Consider the following 23,606-nt stretch of genomic DNA (forward strand, 5'->3'; position numbering starts at 1 on the left):
CCACTGAGCCACCCAGGCGCCCGAGAAAAGGAATCTTAACACATTCTTTGAACTCCTTGCTTTTGAATTATAGACCTAAAGTTTTGTATTATCATATATTTTATGTCCTAAACCAGGACACTTGAGAGTTAAAGGAACTGCTTGTAATACATAAGTCAGGATAACAGGTACAAATCAGAACCGGTTCAGGCAAACTAGGACATATAGTTACCCTACCTAAAACCAGCTCAGCCATTGGACTTGATAATTAACCGAGCCATTAAATTCTCTTTGACCCTTAACCTACTTTGAGTTGATTTCTATCACTAAACTTCCTGACCACTGCACGAGGCAAAGGTTTAAATCAATAAGAATTACTTCCAAAGTGGTAGGATTTCAGGGTAGGCAGACAAACATCAATGTCTGCTGTCTTATCCCCTATAATCTGTATGTTAGGTTTTCAAATTTTTGGTATAGCCATCCCAGGAAAATTATAGGGAATTTTGGTTGCTGTACTCCCAAGAAGACTGAAAAAGTGCAAAGAAAACTAAAATCACCAAGGGAACACATATACTCCACTCTCAGGCTAAAGAAAGCTCTTTGGCAATCTTTCTTTTCACTTTAAAGTGGCTCTTATTTAAAGTTTACTTCCATCCACATATAAATTTTGGGATATGGAATAGGTCAACCACACCTTATAATTTTTCCAACCCCTATCTAGGAATATTACTATACCATTACTAAAAACACTAACCTCTGAGAACTGCTTTTCTTCTTTATCCTTTTCCCTTTACTTTTTCCCATTAACCTGTAAGGCCTCAGTTATGCCACAGATAAAATAAGCTCTCAGCTTGTCTAGGAATCCAACAGTCATTTACAACCATTTCTAGAAAAAAACAAAAAACACATGTCCTTTAGGGTCTGGTGAGAAGGGTATGACACAGCTCACATGGCATTTACTAGTCCCTTAGTTCAGGGCACTCATAGCACTTGCCTAGCTTGTGACAAGACAAACACCACAATTCAAAAACTGTATCTCCTAAGTTCAGTGGGAATGCTCCCCAGTCTTGTAGAGGTCATTTTTTATTCAGGAAGCCATTCATAATTCAAGTGTTTGAAATTCCATCAACAGTTATTTTTTTTTTTTAAGCCGTAAGTGGTGCTTGTGACTAACTTTTCATTTTTTGAGTCTCAATGTCTCTTCATCAATAAAAGGACAGATGCATCAAGAACCAGAAGGAAATACAGAGAGGCTTTCATAACCAGCCCATCTTTTTGTGTCTCACTGTCCACTTTTTATACAGCTAAACCCTCTGGTCACCAAACATGCTCTTTTTTGAACAGAAAAAAATATCCCTTTCCAGAGGTTAAACTGGTGCAAAATCCTGAAGCAGAAATAAAAGTATAAGCACATATAAATTAAGATAGTCACAGATCAAAAGTATTATATATATAAGCAACTCCCTGCAGGGTTCATTAAGAGTCATTTTGTTCTGGAAGATACATTTTCTCCTCATGTTCTTTTTAGGAAATTGTAAAAGAATTTGTTTTATCAAAGTTTGTCACATTTATGATATAAGTAACAATGATATTTTGAATTATCTTGAATGCTGGGTGGAATTCAGGTGAGACTCTATTGAATAATAGAAAAAAACTACCAAATCCGTTATCCCGGACGATAACAAACAACAGGTTTTACCTGATTCTTAGCCTTGAGCAAAATATATTGAGGGAGACTTTCTGGGAGGACTGAGTAATAAAGGAAAGAAAAAGAATAAGCAAAACTTAACATGAGTTATGCAAAAAGAGGATTACAAAAGGTACTAATTTCACTGTCTAGATGCTTGAGTCGGCTTGGTCACTTTCAGAGGGTGTCATTTCCTCCATAATAACAGATGGCTCCAGCAGCGTAAAGCGTTCATTCAGGGCTGGAAATGACGTGAGCAAGTTATACATCCTCAAACGCAGCCTCAGTGGGGTCACTGATGGCAGTAGCTTCACTCTCCCAGTGGACTCTGACAGCGACTTCAACACTTTGGAAGCTTCACTCTGGAAGATTTTTGTTTTGACAGTGTAGAGGATAAAAATTTGCAATCCCTGGCAGATAGAATAAAAGGTTGATGTTAGATCAGATTGAAATACAGAATCAGGGAAGAGATTTATTTAACTGTGCCATCCACCCTTTTCATCATGCACAACAACTCCCCAGCTCGAGTTTGCACCCACAGCGGCTGAGCACTTTATTGTCTCAGAGGGCTGAGGTGAGGTTCTTCTCCTATGGAAAGTGCTACATGTAAGCAGTAGAGTTAGAGTTGGAAAGTGCTACATGTAAGCTGTAGAGTTAGAAGACCTTAATTCAGATCCCAGTTCACCACATGTTGGCTATATCACTGAGAGGCTCTTTCTCTTCTTGACACCAAATGGGTGTTCCTATAATTCAGCTGAATTCTGACACTAGAAACCCAGAGGTAGTGTCAGATTCTACAGGTTAAGCCTCAGTCTTACGACTGCCTTCACTTCAGATGCTAGTTGGAAATATCTGGTCCCCACATTACCCACACTTCTGTCTGACTTGACTACAAAGTCGGGAGTTCCCACAACCCACCTCGCGGCTTCAGGTTTGATAATTCACTAGAACTACTAACAAAACTCAGGAAAGATCTTTACCTGCTATTACCTGTTTATTATAGAGGATACAACTCAGGGACTACCAAACAGAAGAGATCCTAGAACAAGGTGTGGGCTAAGGGGCACCACCTTCCCAGCTCTTCAATATGTTCACCAACCTGGAAGCTCTCCAAACCCCTTCATTTAGGGGTTTTTACGGAGGTTCCATTATATGGGTTTGGTAATTATATCATTAGCCGTTGGTGACTGACTCAATTTCCTGCCTCTCTCCCCTTCCTAGAGATGGCGTTGAAATTTCCAAGCTTCTAATCCAGGTTTGGTCTTTCTGGTAACAAGCCTCCAGCCTGAAGCTATCTAGTGACCTCAGCCACCAGTCATTCATTAGTATACAAAAGACACTCATATCGCTCCACAGATTTCTTGAATTTTGGGAGCGGTGTGCCAGGAACTGAGGACAAAGACCAAATATTTACATGTTAGTATACCATAGTAACTTCACTTTTTTCCTCACATCTTTTATCTTCAATTTCTGAAGGAGGCAGATGGACTGTGATTCACTTAATACTTCTTCCAGTTCTAACATTCTATGCTTGTACAGTACTTGGTATTTTGACAAAATAACTAAAAATTTGGTGCATTTAAGAACAAAACAAAAATTGCAAGTACTTCTATTCATTGTTTTTCTGTCCTTTATATACAAAGATCAGATGTGCATGAGAAATTAATCCACAAAAGCTGAATACATTTTTTGTACACATTTAAAATGAAAACTGCCACTTAATGAAGTCTTACTGGTATCAGACATTGCTTGTCTTTTAATCCCATCATTTAATCTTTCTCATTTACTCCTAACACCAACCCTATAAATAAGCCTTACTATCCCCATGTTACAGATGAGAAAACTATAGCTCAGATAAATTAGGTAACCCCCTAAGATTACCCAACCAATAATCACTGGCCTCTGAAGTTGGACTCAACTCCATTTTGTTCCAAAACTCTTCTAGCCAATATATTACTCTGTCTCTTGCTTTAAGAGCATTAGAAGGATATTATAAAGTATATGACAACTTCTAAGAGTCCCTCATTAATTTCTCATTAATATCCTTCATTGGAAATAACAGACTAACATCTGTAGTTGAGTAACAGTATTGTGCCAATGTTCACTTCTTGATTTTGATGATGAATTAAGGTTATATAAGATATTATCATTAGGGGGCACCTGGGTGGCTCCATCAGTTAAGCAGCTGCCTTCATCTCAGGTCATGATCTCAGCATCCTGGAATCGAGTCCCCACTGGGTTCTTTCTTCAGTGGGATGCCTGCTTCTCCCTCTCCCTCTGCCTGCTGCTCCCCCTCTTTCTCTCTCAAATAAATAAAATCTTTTAAATAAACAAATAAATAAATAAATAAAAATTTTTAAAAAGATACTATCATTGGGAAAGCTGGGGGAAAAAATACCTGGGAACTCTATATTATTTTTGCAACTTCCTGTTTTAAACTATTTGAAAATAAAAAGTTACTTCTAAAAATCCATAATGTCTCCAGATTAACATCTCTAGGGCCCAAGCCTTATAAGGAATTATTTCTAGAATCATATCCTGTGAATACTGTTGTAGAAGACTCTGAGGCTCTGGTAAGATAACCCAAAGACCCTGTGACTTTAACTAATAAAATCAGTACATATTGACAAGAGATGGACCAGTTCTCTGATCAAAAACAGGAAGATTAACTTGATCATTATCCAACAGGTGGGATTTACTTCTCTGATGAAGGTCTTGATGATGCAAGGAAGGATGGATAGGACATAGGTTTCAGAAGGGCAAAAGTGGTCACTGACCATCCTGATTGTTCAAGGGAAAGAGATTTATTTTGAGGACATGAGAAATCTGGTACTCTTTGTGGAGTACACTCTTTCATTTTTAATTCTAAAGCAAAGACAGACTGGATAAAATTTCTGGTTGTGCAACTATTAAAAAAAGACCTAGACCATGGAGAATTCATAAAGACACCATCGTGTGAAACTGTGTGAGTAGAATCCCAATACTTCTATACTCCCTAAAATCCCAAAGATGTTATTGAAAAACACAAAATGTATGGATCAAACTAATTCTTTTTAAGTAGTATCTATAGCACTTAGTAAATGTCTGTTAGAATTATAGCATTCTAAATCTAGAAGGAGACTTACATGTAAACTATTCACTTTAGTGTACATAAAAATCAAATTCTTGTTTAAAGTGAAGATTTCTAGCTCTTAGCCCATAGATTGTGACTGACTAGGTAGCCCAGGAATAATTCTCACGTAGACAATAATATTCAGATCCACAGCACCAACTTTAACAACCCCCCTCCATTTTATATTTTACATAGTTCACTCAGAGAGGTTGTAAGACTTCCCTAAAAACATATAATCATTAATGGTAAAACTGGAAGACAGCCTGACTCTCCTTTTAGCACAGTGCTCTTGCCATATGACCATGCTCAATTTTACCAGATAGTACTAACATTTTGTAATGAACCTCTATTTTATAATGTGCCCTTCATATGCATGGAGGACAGAATATCCTTGATTATAATTCCTTCCAGGTACTTTCCTTAATTCTTCATCACTCTAGGCTACAAACCCATGAGTCACTGGCAATCCAGACTAAGATTATCCTATTTATTTCCCTTCTGGGGAGTTTCCATTATGTGTTAACAACAGAGAAACATTGCCTTATATTCATTTAAATTTAGTGGCAGGTACACATCCATTGCTTGAGGCAGTAATTCTCAAAAGACACTGGAAATGGGCCACCAGGAATAGAGGGTGAGGTGCTTACAAACGTAAAACGTTAAATGAGGCAGTTACAATTTAAACAGCCAAGCAGCTCCCACACCTGGCTAGACAGACTCCTAGATATTTGTGGTCCAATCAAATACATCTAATGCTTTCCAGTAGTTTCCATTTTGTATCAAAGACTTGTCTCCTCAGTGATATTTGACCAGGGCCAGAAACAACCAACATGATACCAACCACCCACAGCAGTTACTACTCTCAGTGACAACAAGACAATCATCAAACACTGCAGTTTTGTCACAAAATATTAGACAATTATAGCCCATCCTGATATCAAACAAGATGTTATCTACAATGAAAGATACACAGGAACATATTTCTTGCATGAGAGAACTGGAAATCTAGTTAAGGAAATGAAAATGGAATGCATAAAAAGTTAACTTCTGAGTACAAGAAGAAAGGGGACAAATGAAATTACAAAACTATAATAATTCTATTTAATTTGATAAGTTATATTTATTGATTTAATTCATAGTAAAATGAACAAAGCTAGAATTAAAGTTATCACTTCAAGGGTTTAAAGCCCATAAGTGAATAATCTATGTGGATTATACCAATGTCAGTTTCCTGGGTTTGACAGTGTATAATAGCTACGTAAGATGTTATTGTTGCAAAAGCTGGGTGAAGGGCACATAAGAACTCTCTGCACTATTTTTGCAACATCCTAGGAGTCCAAAATTATTTTTTAAAAAATTTTAAGGAATTGCATAAGAATGGGAAGAATAAAAAACAAAAGAATTTTGACCTTTTTACACAACATAAAATCTCAGTAAATCTACAGAATTTCAATAAAAAAAGATTACTGACAATAATTAAATTCCGGGGCGCCTGGGTGGCTCAGTGAGTTAGGCCGCTGCCTTCGGCTCAGGTCGTGATCTCAGAGTCCTGGGATCGAGCCCCGCGTCAGGCTCTCTGCTCAGCGGGGAGCCTGCTTCCTCCTCTCTCTCTGCCTGCCTCTCTGCCTGCTTGTGATCTCTCTGTCAAATAAATAAATAAAATCTTTAAAAAAAATAATTAAATTCCAACCTAATTTGTGGTTTATGTGTCATGGTACCTAAAGAAAAATTACCAGGGAGGAAAGTCCTCATTAATATTTACCAGATTCCTATAAATAATTACTCAAAAATATACCAGTGAGAGATTCATTAAGATAAAAAGTCAAAATAACAGGACATTCCAATATAAAAAGACTAGCAAAAGGCATTGAGACTATTTAAGCATAATAAACTGTAGCTGAGTGTGTCAACTATACTTTGATAAAAAAATTTTTTAAAGAAAAGAAAATATAATTTAGATAATTATCAAATATAATCAAAGTATTATAAATGTCTCTTGAAATAAAATAATGTACACACTCTAATTTAATAGTTGCAGAGTAAATTTTAAGTTGTACCAATAAAACCAAGAGACAGGAAGCAGCAACATTGTGTTAATGTTTTTACCTTAAAAAGGGAGGAATCAACATACATTGTTTTATTCTGGAAATTGAAAATTGTATCTTACAAAGCTATAGTAATGTTTTATAAACAAAGATAATAATTAACAAAATGGAAATGTCCTAATAATTAGAGAAGTTTAAGTAAAAGCATACATAAGTTTTGTAGCAATATATATATTGCTACATATATATATTATATATATTATATATATAGTATTATATATATATATATTATACAATATATATATAATTTAGGAAGAAATGGATTGATGTGAAAAAAGAAAATAAGATGACAGAATTGTGGAGGCCAAGAAAAACAAGGCTGTACCCATCTCGAGTCTAGCCCTGACATAAGTACAGCCATCTTGGCAAAGCGGAGGCTGACACCTTGCACCCCCTCTCCAACCGCTCCCCTCCCCTCGGTAGTACCGTGTGACATTCCTCAGCCACCCCTGGCTGCCCTGGGGGAAAAGCAAATAGTTAACTTTCAGAGATCACAATCCTGCAAGACAGGAGTCTTCCTTGGTTTACCAATGTCCCAGAGATTTACAACAAAGAAGCTATCTTAACAATAGCACAATTTCCAGAGGCAAATAACTCAGTTCCTCAAGCCCTAAATAAAGTTAAATTTCTCCTAACCTAAATCTCATTAACAAGGACACTTGATAGGATAAATGTGAAACTTTATCTCTAAACCTCCAAGATAGTGTCTGCGATCATTCCCAAGCATATGACCCACTGATATACATCTAGAGGGTCTCATGAGAAGATTTTTATTATTGGTAATGAATAACCTTTTCCCCAGACAACAGGTAGCCCCTCAAGGTCCTAGAGACCTCACTTCCAAAATTCCTTAGAGACTTACATCATCCATAACCCCCTTTGTCCTCACCCACCACCGAGTCCACCCCTACTCTGCCTTTAAAAACTCTGACTGTAATCTGGCTCGGGGTCCAAGTCCCTACTCCGCTGTGTCGGGTAAACTTGGGCCCAAGCTTAAGCTTGTCAAATAAACCCTAGAGTGATTGCATCGGTGCTTGGCTCCTTGGTGGTCTCTCTGATGCGAAAACTCAGGCATAACAAGAAAAAGATCAAACATATTAGTTTTGATGGCTAAAATTAAACTAGATAGCTAAAAATTTAACTTTTTTAATAAAATGAAAAAACAATGAGAAAATTATTTTAAAATACAAATCTAAATATATAGGATCTAAAAAGAGGTAAAACAAAATCAAAGTGATAAAGAAAGCTTAAAGATAAAAAAAACCTTATATAAATAGATAAGATCAAAGAAAAACAAATCTGAAGTTGCTGCATTAATATATGGAAAATCAGATTTCAAGACAAAAGGGACCAAAAGTGACTTGTTATAATGATGAAAGATGTAATATACCAGAAATATACAATACCCATAAATTTCTAGGAACATGATAATACAGCATTAAATTGTATAAAGACAAACAGTAAGACTCTATATACAGAAGGAAAAGTCTTTGTAGTATTTTTTATCAGAGTAAAAGCCATTATTCACCATGAGAGGAGGCACAGAGTTAAGAAGCAGAGAGAGAAATTCTGATTTCAAGATAAGTCTTTCAAAAATGCATACTTGTTTTATCTTAGAGTTTGACGTTCTCCATGCATATATACAAACAAAAATCCCCTAAGGTCAAACAGGATTATCTTCATTTTTAATCTAACATTTTTGTTCATTCATGTCACTATTTTTGCCATGAAAAAAATTAGAAGGTGACCATAATCCTTAGTCTAAATGTTCTGCTTCTTAGAATAAATGCCCCTAATATATTAATAGAATAGGTTACAAAAAAGAAAAAGAATATAAATCTGCATTTCCTATTTTAAAACAAAATAAGAATGGAATATTTTTTAAAGATTTATAATTATATTTGAGATAAGACTCAAGGAATAAAAACACCTTCAGTCTTATGTATAATGTTACAAAAACAACTTCATAAGGTTCTGCTCTTCAAATCAACCCTCTTGCAGATAGCAACTATAAACTTTAGACAAAATATTTTTTAAAACCGACCTGAATACACTGAAGAACAACTAAAAGCAGTCTGAAACTGGAAGGAGAATCTAGGAGTTGGAATTTGGGAAAAAGGGAACTGTAACTGGGTAGGATTCCTGTTTTGTTTTATTTTTGATATCTTTTAGCCAGAAAACACAGTCTGATCACCCCACATAGGGTGAATAAACCTGGAATTAAAAGGCTGTCTTACTAGGTTGAAGAACTGCAAAACAGGGTTTAGGGAAACTATAGAATCTGAAAAGTAAATAAGAATATTCAGAATATCCAGGAGGAAACAGAGAGGGGGAGCTCCAGATTCTGCTTATAAATTCTGCCCAAATCTCTTACTGACCTCTGAACTATAAATGCATGGAGTGAAGTCTAAGAAGCATGTCTGAGACTAAAATAACTAAGCAGAGATTTCCACTGTTGTCTTCCCTAGGAGATATAGTTTTCAGTTTTAGTCCAGCTAAATTAATTATATGCTAACTCTACTCTTGGTAGGAATAAAACAGAATGAAGAGTTGCTACAGTGTATTATTTAAAATGTCCAGGAAACAACCAAAATTACTAGACATATGAAGAAACAGGAAACATGGCTCATACTAAAGAAACAGGAAAACATGGCTCATACTAACCAAAAAGGCAAACAATGGAGATTGACTAAAATAACCCAGATGTCAGAGTTAGCAGACAAGGATTTTAAAGTTTTATGATGATATGCATAGTGTGGTAAAAGAAAATATACTCATAATGAGCCAAAATTAGGAAATATCAGCAAAATAAATCTATGAAAAATAATAAGATAAAAACTGTGAAACTAAAAAAGTACAATATCTGAAATAAAAATCACTGGATAGAGTTAACAGCAGACTGGAAATGACTAAAGGTAAAATAAATGTCCTTGAAGATGGATCACTAAGATAATCCAATCTGATGACTAGCAAGAAGGAATGAGAAAGAATAAACAGCTCTGAGACCTGTGGAAAAATATCAAATGGTCCAACATACATATAATTAAAGTCCCCAAAAAAGAGAAAAGTAAAAGAACAGGATAGGAAAAACTATTTGAAGAAATAAAGATTAAAAATTTCCACAAATTTGGTGAAAGATATAAAAAAACAGATTCTGGGAACTCGGCAACCCCAATCAGAATAAATGCAAAGGAAAATGCTAAAAGTCAGAGATAAAGATAAAATCTTGAAAGCAACCAAAGGACATAATTCATTACATACAGGGGGGGAAAGAATATAAAACATTCAGGATGTCTCATCAGAAACTGGAGCAAGTTTGTGAAATGACTTCATAACACTAAAAGGGGAAAAAAAACTATCAACCCATTATTCCATATTCATGATAATATCCTTCAAAAATGAAAGTAAACAGAGGAATAAAGAACTAGAATGGCAACAGAAAACAAATAGTAAAATGGTAGATATAAATCACCCATATTAATAATTACATCAGCTTTAAATGTACTAAACACTCTAATTAAAAGACAGAGATTGTCAGAATGAACAAAAGGGTAAGACCTGCCTATTTGTTATGTACCAGATACATACTTTAAATGTAAAAGCACAGGTTGAAAGTGAATGGATTTAAAAAATATATACAATTCAGCCAATATGCATATGAAGGTTGAAGATCATATAAAATGGACTTTATGACAAAGAGTACTCAGAGTTAAAGAGGAACATTTCCAAAGGATAAATGGTCAATTTACTCAGAAGACATCACAACCATAAATGTATATGGATCTAACAGCAGAACTTCAAAATGTATGCAGCAAAAATTGACAGAATTAAAGGGAAAATAGACAAATTCACAATCACGGTTAGGGATATTAATACTCCTCTTTCAGCAATTGAGAGAAACACAAAAATATTGGTAAGGATAGAAAATCTGTACATTACTAACAATCACTTTCACCCTACTGACATTTTTAGAACACTACACACAACAACTGCAGAATGCACATTCTTTCCAAGGATAAATACTTTATCAAGATATACCAATTCATGGCCATAAAGCAATTATCAATAAATTTTAAAGAAATGAAATAAAACATTCACACACAACTTACCAACACTGAATAACAAAGTAACAGAAAAACTGAACAGACCAATAAAAAGTTTGGAGATTGAATAAGTAATCAAAAACCTCCTGATAATGAAAAGCCCAGGATCAGATTACTTCACAGGTGAATTCCAACAAGAATTTTAAAAATAATTAATACCGGGATGCCTGGGTGGCTCAGTTGGTTAAGCAGCTGCCTTCGGCTCAGGTCATGATCCCAGCGTCCTGGGATCGAGTCCCACATCGGGCTCCTTGCTCATCAGGGAGCCTGCTTCTCCCTCTGCCTCTGCCTGCCATTCTGTCTGCCTGTGCTTGCTCTCTCTCCCTCTCTCTCTCTCTGACAAATAAATAAATAAAATCTTTAAAAAAAAAAATAATTAATACCAATTCTTCTCAAACTCTTTCAAAAAGACTGAAGAGGATGGAACACTTCCAAACTCATTTTATAAGGTCAGCATTACCCTGATACCAAGCTAGACAAGAATACTACAGAAAAGAAAATTTCAGGCCAGTATCCCTGATGAACGTAAATGCCTGAATCCTCAACAACTACGTGAGGTGATGGATGTGTTAATTATTTTGATCTTGGTAATCATTCCATAATATATATGTATATCAAATTGTCATGTTATACACTTTAAATATATACAATTGTATCTGCCAATTAGTCCCAATTGTTCCTCAATAAAGTTTTTTTTAAGATTAATGACATACTCTTACAAAATTTTTAAAAGAGAGATAAAGAAAAAAATTCAGCTAACCCCACAGGGGTCTAAGCTCCAACAGTAACCATAACATTATCCATATCAACCATATCAACTACGGTGAAGAGCTGCCATGAACCTATTACATGAGAGAAAAGGAGTCAGGAGGTGTTTGCCAAGCCAGTTGCTGGACAAAACCTCTTCTGCTAAGAGAAGAGGGACTAACGTGGTCTAACCATACAGCAATTATATCCTATGAACTGTGCCCATGAACTGTACCTTATGAAATAAGTCATAAAGAGCTTTCTTTCCTCTTCAAAATGTATTGAAAATAGTCTCCTAAAGATATCCAAGCAATGACCTTTAAAGTCACCTTTAGTTTAGCCCAGGGTAATATCATGCCTACTACTGTATGATCTGCTACCTTCAGACTAATCCACACCATACCTGAGTAGTGTTGAAAAGGCAGAACATGTAGCTGAAGATCTCCCTGACGTCATCATTACCAATCAGCATAAAGTATGCCAGAATCCAGGTAACTCCAAAAACAACTGTAATAGATAACGTACTAAGAATCTTCTTTAGGAATGAAACCTTTTTTGTGCTAGGTAAGAGAAAGCAAGAAATAAAACATGGTTTTATTTATTAATATCATTTTACTTATTAATATCAGTGTTACCCTCTAATTGTGAATATTCAGATGGCCATATATACTATTTAACAATATTATGCATTAGGTAGAAAACCATGTTAGACCTACATCTGGGTAAAATCTGATTTAGCAAGCTTCATTAAGGAATACAGTGATACTTGCTTAAAAGCTCAGGCATAAATAGTCCTTTACACTCTATTGCAAGCAAGTACCACACACACAAACATACACACACACACAAATCAATGTTTTCTTTGGAAAGGAATTTTATCTTGGTGATTATATTGTGGATCAGCCAATGAGAAACTCCTTTTCTGGGCATCTGGGACCTTGCCATGAAGTAGGTTGATATGAGAATGAAAGGTTATTAAGATATAGAAATGTAGGAATCTGAACTCAGCCATATGACTTACCAATGGGATCTTAGCAATTATTGGCACAAGCAGAAGCTTGAAAGCATTTTGCTCAGCAGAGCTGGCTTTTTTTTATTGTTCTTTGGCACCCTGACACCACTATATTGAGAAGCCTGTACTGGCCTTATTGTTGATGAAAGACTACACGGAACAGAGATTAGCTTTCCCAACTGAGCAGCTTCCACTCAAAATCAACCGCCCAACCACCACCAGCACAAAAATAAGTCATCTTAGACCATCCATCCATAATCAAGTCTGTGAAGACAAGAACAAGTACCTGACCAACACTCAAACTTACAACAAATAATAAATATTTGTCACTTTAAGCTAGTAAATTCTGGGGTGGTTTGTTATGCAGCAAAAGCTAACTGATACATGAAAGATAATTTGTTAAATTAAGTTGTAACCTGCTTTTTACTGTGACTAAGCCAATTTAAGAACCATGAACCGTCAGCCAAAATCTAGAAATAGAAATTTGTTGCTGTCTGTGGCCAAAATGATACTGTTTTGTATAAAGGAAATATAACTTACTCTGCAATTAGGCTAAGAAGATTTTACCAAGATGTTTCTGCACTGCTAATAAAACAAAGGTTTGAATGATTATCAGTTATAGTCTTTTCCCCCACATTTCCCTTCAATATGGATTACCATTCATATCGGAAAGATGATACTCACTCTTGATCAGTAAAGCACATAGTTACGATGATATTCCCACTAATGTCAGTTGTTTTCACCCAACTGTTCATACCAAATGAATCCACTTGGTGACCAACAAAGCTCACAGATGTGCATATAATAAATGTACTGGGGGTAAATGGAGTCTTATAAAATTAAACCTGGATTCATGGCCTCATTAACACTGTGTTCTAACCAATTGTGATGTTGAAGGTATGGATAAGGAGAGTATACCTGTTTAATAGTTTCTGTTCTTTACCTCTCCACCGAAAGCTTTTTGTTTACCAGGGACAACAACGAAAAGGCTTATTGAGGTCAGGAAAGTTATATTAAGAAGAACACATGGGAACTGATAGACCAGAGTACACATGTCCCACCTGCAGATATGTGGACACAATGTTGCCAGAAGTTCCAATTTTTTCAAGAGAAAATATAATTTTTAAATCTCCCAATTTTTATGTTTTAAACTAATTTAAAAACCTTAAAGCCACTATCAGATTCAAGAAACACATGCAAAATATAACCTGAAGCTACTAGTTTGTAAAATGAAATGCAGTTACCAGCATCTTCTCACAACCTTCTCATTTCCTTAATGATTCAAATCTGATTTCTTGCATATTTGGGATTGGGGGAGAAATTTTCTTTTTTTGAAGTCTTTGGATTTAGTTTTTAGTTGGGCTCATACAGCACGAAAGTGTGTTAATGCAGTTCTATATTATTGGAAGATGAGAAGATTTACTTTTCGAGACAAAATTTAAAAGAAAATCCACCCTGCAAACCACATATCCTTGTCATTGTCCCAGAAGTCTGAAAACCCTTTTAGAATCTGTGGATGCATTGTGGTGGTGTATTATGTACTGCATGAGTAATGCCTGGGAGCATCCCACTAATGGGTAATCTTACCTTGTCAGATTCTGGTTAGTCTTCCATATCACTTTGACTATAATGATAATAAATATAACAATATTGTTGATGAGGATAATGGTGATAGGCATTATGAATGACCACAACAATGAGCTTGTTATAAGACCATTTTTTCCTGAAACTGCCAGCCAGCAGCTATGAGGAGAAAAAAATGATTTTAGTAGATTAAAAAGTTATACGTACTGATTCTCTGGGCTATTAACGTTACTGAGAGAACTGCTAAAACCCAATATCTCTTTGCATTCTATATATTTGAAATGACTTCCAAGAATTCATCCACTAGGGGGAAAAAAAATACTTAGTTCTACCATATTTCCTGATATATGGGCTAGTGAAAAGAAAATACTTTTAAATCAGGCAGTCCCAAATGTAAATGTCATTCTATCACTCACTAGGTGTCTGACTTCAGGCAAGTTACTGTTTTCGCTCATTTGTGAACATGTAGCACATCAAGGTGACTCAAAATTTTAAAGGTACAAGACATCATAGAGATACAACTCTCCCTATAACTATCTCTCCCTACAACTATCCCTAGTCACCTAGTTTCTATCACCAGTGCTAAACAATGTCTCTTGTGTATTCCTCTGGATTTAGATTATGCATATGCTAGCAAATATTTTTTTCTGATTTTTAAACAAATAATAACATATTGTACTTTTATCACTTAACAACATATCTTGAAGATCACTCTAGATGTGATTATAAAGACTGTCATTATTTTTTATAGCTGAATACTACTCCATTATTTTGTTTTGGTTATTTACATAGTCACTTATTAGTGGGCATTTTTTAAAGTTTAATGTTTAAGAATATTTTAATAGTTATTTAACCTCACTGCATCTGTTTTGAGGTTTTCGTTGTTGTTATTGTTGCAAATGTTTGGGTGGTATTTTGGGGTTTTTTTTTCCCTCATCAGTAAAGTATAGTAATCACTTCTTGGCATTGTCACAAGAATGAATTCATCTATTTGGTAAGTATTAACAGGATACATGCTATGTGATATCTAGTTCTAGATATCAGATATTAGCAGTGAACAACAACAACAACAACAAAAACCCAAAAATTTCTTCTTTGTGACATGATGCTATATATAGAAAACCCTAAAGACCTCCATACTGTTTTCCACAGTGACTGCTCCAATTTGCATTCCCACCAACAATGTAAGAGGGTTCTCTTTTCTCTGCATCTTTGTCAACACTTGTTGTTTCTTGTGTTTTGTTTTAGCCATTCTGACAGATGTAAGGTGATATCTCATTGTAGTTTTGATTTGTATTTCCCTGATGATGAGTGATGTTAAACATCTTTTCAAAGTATCTATTTGCTATCTGGATGTCTTCTTTGGAAAAATGTCTATTCATGTCTTCTGCCCATTATTTAATTATCTATCTTGAGTTTTGGAATTATTAGTCTTGCTAGATGCAGGGATAATAGAAGAGCACATGCAAAAGTAAGAAATCGGCTAGGAGTTTATTACAATAATCTGGTGGCTTGGGTGAGAAGAGGAAATGTTGGGAAATAGTCTGACTCCACATATATGCAAAAGTAAGGCAATGGATTTATTTCTAGGTTGGATGTGAGACGTAGGAGGATTAAGGCTGATTCCAAATTCTTTGACCTGAGTACCGGGAAGGACAGAACTACCATTAACTGAAATAGGAAAGATGATAAGAAGAGCAAGTTTGGGAGGGAAGACCACAAGATGTCCCATTAGACACTCCAGTGCCAGTATCAGGTGGGCATTTGGGTATTAACAAAATGACATGAGAAGCCCTGGCATGTATTTGGCATTCAATTAATGTATGTTTTCTTTCCTTGCAGGTATAACAGTATTATTATACACATCAAAGGATTTCTAAATTGTCTTGTATTGGAATGTTGTTATAATTTAAATTATTAGAAATCATATTTCTAATCTGAATGACCTAGAAGGAAACCAGGATGTTCAAGTCTCTATAATGAAATAAAAAGTAAAAAGGAATGCCTATACTCTATTAACAGACAGAATAGGTCTATCCTTAAATAAAATGGTGAGAGCTAGTGAGTTTATCTTCAGGACTTCTGGCATTCTTTTCATTGCTAACTGGAGAACAACCTTCCTGTCATTCTCCATTCTGCCATCTCCTACGCAGAAGAAATGGGAGGGCACTTGATGAGAATTTAATGAAATCCTTCTGAGAAGTACTTTCAGAACTCTAGAAGCTTCTTTGGTGACTAAGTAAGTCAACATCAGAAGTTTCAAATGAAGAAGATGAACACATTTCTTATCTATGCAGCTTAGAGGGTTTAAAGGAGGAAGAAAAGATAGAGGAAGAAAATAGAATAATACAACTGTATTGGATAAAGGCAGACTTGTTAGTTATCAAACAATTAGACAAATATTTATCCTTACCTGCATGCTTCTTGAGTTGTTTCAACTTTAGACAATACCATTTCTTAGGATTACTGATTGTACTATAGATGTGTGTGTGTGTGTGTGTGTGTGTGTGTGTGTGTGTGTGCGCGTGCGCGCGCATATGCGCGCGCCTGCATGCCCGTGAATGTATGCAGGATTCCTCAGCCACCTCTTACCAGTAGGTAGACCTGGAAGGAAATTAGCTTAGATATCCATAGTGGTCAGGAACTGTGCACTAGGACAGGACTCCTTCTCAGCCCCTCTATCCTTTGTACCACTTGGAGAGATAGTCATGCTCAATTTGTTCTCATGACAGCCTCTCCTACGGTTTTTCTGAATTTAATAACTCAGATTTGAGAAATAGACTGTCTAGAAGATGGATGGATCCGAAGTCAGACTAACCCTTATAGGTATAAAGTGGAATTTCTAGAGTTAAGACTGGAGAGCACACAGTGGAGGCTAATCTGACAAACAGCTATGGAACTGACATCTAGAGAGCATTACAAGTGGAGGTCAGATGAAATGTTTAGCTACAAGTGATTTTGCCCCATGAAAAAGATCATGAAGACAGTGTTATCCCATATATAGCATACACTTGGAAAGAATTTCCCCCTCAGGCATTATAATTTCCCATGTGACCTCAACCTTTCAGAAAAGTCTGAAACAGGTTATGTGATGGTGGCACCAACAATCAGGGGAGGGAGCATTAATGAAGAGTAAGTCCTACCTTGGAGTCACCCCATAATTGGGTTCTTACAGAGGTAGCAAGTGGGTTAGGGGTTTCAGGTATGACTGGCAGAGCTGGGAGCAGTTGGGGGAAAGCATGGTATATCGTGGTGCAATTGCTGGAAGGATAACTAAAAATAATAATAATAATAATTATTATTATTATTATTATTCCTCCTTTTTCTATATATATTCCAAAGAAATGTGATCTTTGATCCACGTGTATAGGATAAAAGGTGGGGAATATGGGTCTAAGAGGAGGTATGCTACATTAAACATCCTTCTTCTCTTCCCAACTTCCCTTATTATCATCACCTTGTGTCTTCCCTAACATTTAACAGTGTACTCAGGAAAGAATCTGCTCTCAATTATTCATAGTTCAGTGTGAATATATTTAAGATGGTAAGCTTCTTTCTCCTGAAGGCTTTTTATAGGAGTAGATCTAGCTCTGTCCCAAAGTTAAGGTAGGAAATCAGTGATGCAGTTTGAACAGAACTACCTCTCCTGTGAGATGCATCTTACTCCTGATCTGTAATTGTGGAATTAAATTTTTTAAATTTATTAAAAGATATTTAACCATAATTAAACAGAAAAACTGGTACCTGGAGTATTTGGCTCCTAAAACCAAGCCAGATAGATAGCCTCTTATTCTTAAGTTGGGCATGGTCAACCTTGAAAATAGGTATGCACCCTAACACCACAATCTTCCCTTGGCTGTACTGGCACATTTCCAAGAGTTTTGTTTTGTTTTGTTTTAGTTGCTTTTAGATTTAAGGTGGAATCCAAGGGGTAAGAATGGTTGAATTATAAAAGGAGAGGGGATGATAAATTATAGAGCAGTTGCCATTTGGTAGCAGAAACACACATAAAGTGGTACCTGGGTGTCTCAGTTGGTTAAGCCTCTGCCTTTGGCTCAGGTCATGATCCCAGGGTCCTGGGATGGAGACCTACATTGGACTCCTTGCTCAGCTGGGAGCCTGCTCCTCTCTCTCATTGCCTCTCTCCAGCTTGTGCTCTCCCTCCCTCTCTCTCTCTCTGACAAATAAATAAATAAAATCTTTTAAAAAAAGTAATACTCATAAAGAGTTCAACTCAGATCTCTTCTTTCTTTTTTAAGACTTTTATTTATTTATCTGAGAAAGAGGGAGAGAGAGAGAGCACAAGGAGGCGGGAAGAGCAGAGGGTGGGGGAGAAACAGACTCCTCACTGAGCCAGGAAGCCCAATGTGGGGCTCGATCTCAGGACTCTGAGATCATGACCTGAGCCAAAGGCAGACCCTTAGCCCACTGAGCCACCCAGGCACCCCTCAGCTCAGATTTCTTCTCTCCTACCTCACAGAAAAAGCAAACACCATACAGTTGGGTATTTCCATTAATAACAACTATTCACACTATAATCTCAGGGAGAATTTTTTTATGTGTGATAAATCATCATAAAACATTCATTCTAATCATATCAACATAAAACCAGTCATAAGTACAGATAGTGCTCTTCAAATTATAAAACATCTTCACACTTTCTTGACCCTAACCATGACCTCAGAGTGGACATTACTATCATTGTTATTCCTATTTCCTAGATAAGAAAACTAAGATAAAGGGTTACTAAGGAGCACACATATTGTGTCCTATGATTTTTAGCCTTAATAAAAGAAGACAAATCTAACAAAGTTTAGGTTATAAATTTAGAAGGTAATAACTAGCTTTACAAAAGGATTTATCTTAGGAAACTTTCATGTCACTACATTTAAAATATAATGTGTTGTTTGAGAATTTGAAATACTTATGATACTTATAAAGTGGGACACATACATACAGTGACACTTGGACTCAATATCACTGAACAGTTACACTCTTATATCAAATAAATGGACATTTAAAAATATATATATAAACTCACATTTCTTCTTGTCGGTAATCTAACTCCCATTGTGAACCGCTCTGAGAAAAAATAATTCCCACTGTTACAACCACTACTATAGCCGGGACACCTATGTGGTAAAAGAGAGCCATTGAATTAATAATTTACTCAAGACTGGAATTAATTATAGGAGAACATTAATGAGTTACACATCTGACCCTTTTCAAGACTGTACTCTTCTTCCACTGTAGCCAACATACCAAATGATCTACAGATGTGGGCGGATGGAGGACATAATTTTTCGGTAACTGCTGGCCTCTTTCTTTTATTTTTGGCTATACCTACTAATCTTACACATTTCTGATTTCTTTGTAACTCTTACCACAATTTCCATTCTTAAACTGCCTAATTCCTCTTTCCCTTGAATAAATTTAAATTAGATATCATTCACACAATTCTTTGCTGGAACCCAATAAATTTTTCAAATTATTTTTGTTAGAGTCACTCTTGATGTTCTCGAAACTTTTTTTTTAAGTAGCTAGAAAGTTAATCATATATGGTCTAAATTTCAAATGAAACTAATAGAGATGTGAAAGGAAATTAACTTCTCGAGGTTAGCTTAGGATGTGACTAGGACAGCTGCGTGATCACCTCTTCCTCCTTCCCAGGAGTGTAAGCAACCAGGCAGAAGGCGCACTCCTAGTGACTGCTGGATTTCCATCTCCCCTTGTGCCATTAGGTTGTTGAAATTAGGTTATTTCAACAAAATTAAATTTCTGAGTAAGCAGAAAGGCAAATGCTTACCCCATCCGATTAAAGAGATGAACAGAATGAAACGTTGAGGAAGAGGCCTCATGGTCCTAATAAGAAGGAAATAGAGCTGTGCAGCACTGAGGCCAGTCCAGCTAAACGTCACCAACAGGAAATAGTGCAGCAACGCGGCAACCACAGTGCACTTGGGATTCGGGATGTACACAGTGTCTTGGGTCAGCATTTCATTTCTGTTAGAGTCAGGCTTATTGGTGTCACTATCACTTTCCTTTAAGTTCTTATTGGAGTTTTCAATTCCAAACACAAAGAGGAGGTTAAAAATCAACATGGATACACACAGACTGACCAACACCCAGGTTACTGAAGTTTTTCTGACGTTCCTAAAAACAAAGAAGTATATATGATTAAACAAATAAACAAATCAGCCGCAAAAAATAAACTCTAGTGAAACTGTAAGAGGACACAGAAATATTATTATCCAATGGAAATCCAACTTGTAACCCAGTGGTCCAGCTGGTAAGTCTACCTTCCCAAGTACATCAGAAGAGCTCGCTGTTGTCGCATTTCCACAAAGAGGTGAGTTAGAGAAAACAGGTTGATATATCCTTCTGTCAAACTGTGTTGTAATCAAAGGTGACAGCTAGTTTTCAGAGAGGACCCCCAGAGAATGCTACTTTCAGGTATCCATACCCTGTGTAGGCCCTCCTGGGGCCAGCCTGTGACTTCATCTAACTAATGAAATGCACCAAAAGACCAGGCCACTAGGGCGAACTTATTCAGCAGATAAAGCACTACTGGGGCCAGTGATACTTTTATGACCCACAGCAAAGTTTTAACTCCTTTTAAAACCAGAAGGGAATTGGGTGCCTGGGTGGCTCAGTTGGTTAGGCAACTGCCTCTTGTTCGGGTCATGATCACAGAGTCCCAGAATCAATTCCTGTGCTGGGCTCCCAGCTCCATGGGAAGTCTGCTTCTCCCTCTAATCTTCTCTCCTCTCATGCTCTCTCTCAAATAAATAAAGAAAATCTTAAAAAAAGAAAAAAAAAAGGGGAAAGAATTAACTTTTATAGGTCAAAGTACAAATAGGAGCATATATTAATATGTTCACCTTTATACCAGTACAGTTGTAAAACACAAGTTTTAAAACTTTCAAAGTTTTTAAATCTTTTTTTAATAGAGGAAGGATCCCATAAAGTCACTTTTCCCATGAAAGTATTAATAAGCTTTCCCCTTGGTTCTCCTGGGAGTTCTGAGCCACCAGGTAAAACATTTAGCTAACCTGCTAAAGAAACCACATAGCAGTCCTCTGGGATGATGTGGAGATGGAGAAAGACCCAGATGTCCCAGCATCCAAGATATCCAAGTGAGTCCAACTCTACCCACCACTTGATTGAAGCCTCACAGGAGACCCACGAGAGACCAACAGAAGAACCATACAGCTGAGCCCAGTGAAGCCACAGAATCGTTAGAGATAAGAAATTAATATTTTAAGCCACTAACCTTTAGGACAGTTTATTCTACCACAATAGACAATAGGTTCTCCTCCAGATTTACAAACATATACAAAGGCTATATACAGAAAGGCTCTAAATGGATTTTTTTACATTTCAAAATAGGAAACTATTGCATATTAGTAGATGAATCCATGTTCAAAGGTAGAGAAAGTCTCTTGCATTTTAAGAAGTATTTTAAATAAAAAAAATCAAGTATGGATTTTAAAACAATAAAGCCAAATATAATTTTAAACTACCTTATAAGTTTAAAACAAAATGGTATAATATTTAGCTTACATTACATTTAAAGAGTAAGGCTTCCATAAACATTTTAAATTAAGTAAAAATATTTAAAATTTGTGTCATGGTCTATTGCTGCTACTAAAGATATTTTGAGCAGACTGATGATTACTATTTCTCTGAAAAGCTTACACTCAACAAAATTTCACATGTGTCTTCTGTAAGACATTTCATAACCATTTTTCCATGGACTACCTCCCAAGGATTGGTATCTTGAGGACCATACTTTAGGAAATAACTTGCTGATAGTAAAATGGTCAAGATGTTTTGAATGAACTAGTTAATATAAAACTTGCTTGGACACTGTTCCTTCATTTGAAGAGGTAATTTCTGGGTGTGGAACCAAGTGCTCTTTAAATTTAAAGATTTAAATTTAACTTAAATTAATTATTTAAATAAATAAAATAAATTTAATTTAAATTAAAATAAATTTAAAAATTAAATTACAAATATAATTTGTAATTATATACTTAATGCTGTATATATTTGCATAACATCAGTCTTCCCCCTGGAATGTAAATACCAGGAGAGATGGAGCTTACTTGTCTCATTCATAATCATGGTGCTTGATTTGCACATGGTGCTTGGTCCATAGTTAGCATTCAGTATAAAAACTTAAAATGAATGACAAGAGACTCATTAAGTATGATAGGTAAAGAAGAAGAATCAAATGGAATTCTGGCTCTTTGAACAAAAAGCTGATTCTAAGTATGAGGCAGAGAAAGTAAAAAATGTGCTTGGGTCATCTTGCTGTATCTGAAATAAATAGGCTAATAGGGACATGCTGAAACAACATGAAGAAAGATTCCCTCTGATTACAGTGAAGAGTACACTTCTTTACAAAGGAATACAGTGACTAAATGTAGAAAGAATAATAGATAAGAAAAATCATCATTTTCAGCCATCAGTGTAGTAATATATTCCAGTAAGGACAACTGGTGGACACTGAAACCGTTGAGTAAGAATTGAGGAACAGGACAGTCACACAATCATAAGGTTTCATCCCACAGATTATCTATTACTTACAAAAGGAAAAATGTGAACCTTTAGTGTGTAAAACTCCAGTAGACACTACTGTAAACAAGAGACCAAACGTAATAGAACCAATAATGGGACAAACTGACATTACGTGCTTCTTGCTCTATCACACTGAAAAAGACTTAATGATTTAGTATTCTCATCAAAAATATTTAATCTGTATCTAATTATGAGTAACATTTCAGACAAAGCCTAAACTTAGAATATTCTATTTTACAACATAACTGACCTGAGCATCTCAAAAGATTTAATGTCCTAAAAGACCAAAATACACAAAAATCAGAGGAATTATTTTAGGCTAAATGACACTAAAGAGACATGAAAACTGAATGAATTGGAGGAAAAAAACCCAGCTATAATGAACATTATTGGGACAACTGGAAAAATTTTAATATAGGATATATATTAACACAGTAATATTAAATTAGTGGTAAAAATGGTAAATTGCTTGAGCTGAATTTCCTGAGTGAGGAATGGTATTATACTATAGAGGAGAATACCCCTGTTCTTAGGAAATACTTGAAGAATTTAGACATGACAGTCAGGATGCCTACAACTTACTTTCAAAATTTCAGGACAGAGTAGAAAGAGAGATAAAGCAAAATATTAATAATTTAATGAATCTAGGTGAAGGGTATATGATTGTTCAGTGTTCTCTCGACTTTTCTGCCAG

At 35.8% G+C, this 23,606-nt stretch overlaps 1 protein-coding gene across 2 annotated transcripts in view; it reads right to left on the reverse strand.

Annotated features, from left to right (window-relative positions):
- Window positions 1–1,815: 1,815 nt before the first annotated feature.
- Window positions 1,816–23,606, reverse strand: part of LOC111152205 (adhesion G protein-coupled receptor G7) — a 67,779-nt gene continuing 45,988 nt past the window's right edge. For both annotated transcript variants that reach the window (XM_022510603.1, XM_022510600.1), the window contains exons 12-16: window positions 20,136–20,482; window positions 19,371–19,461; window positions 14,333–14,488; window positions 12,137–12,293; window positions 1,816–2,076 (exon numbers count right to left, since the gene is read on the reverse strand). In XM_022510603.1, coding sequence (XP_022366311.1) covers window positions 1,816–2,076; window positions 12,137–12,293; window positions 14,333–14,488; window positions 19,371–19,461; window positions 20,136–20,482 — 1,012 coding nt within the window. The remainder of the gene's footprint in view (window positions 2,077–12,136; window positions 12,294–14,332; window positions 14,489–19,370; window positions 19,462–20,135; window positions 20,483–23,606) is intronic.

This window comes from Enhydra lutris, unplaced genomic scaffold, assembly GCF_002288905.1.
Source record: "Enhydra lutris kenyoni isolate GAN:26980312 unplaced genomic scaffold, ASM228890v2 scaffoldscaffold2, whole genome shotgun sequence".
Classification (NCBI taxonomy): Eukaryota; Metazoa; Chordata; class Mammalia; order Carnivora; family Mustelidae; genus Enhydra; species Enhydra lutris.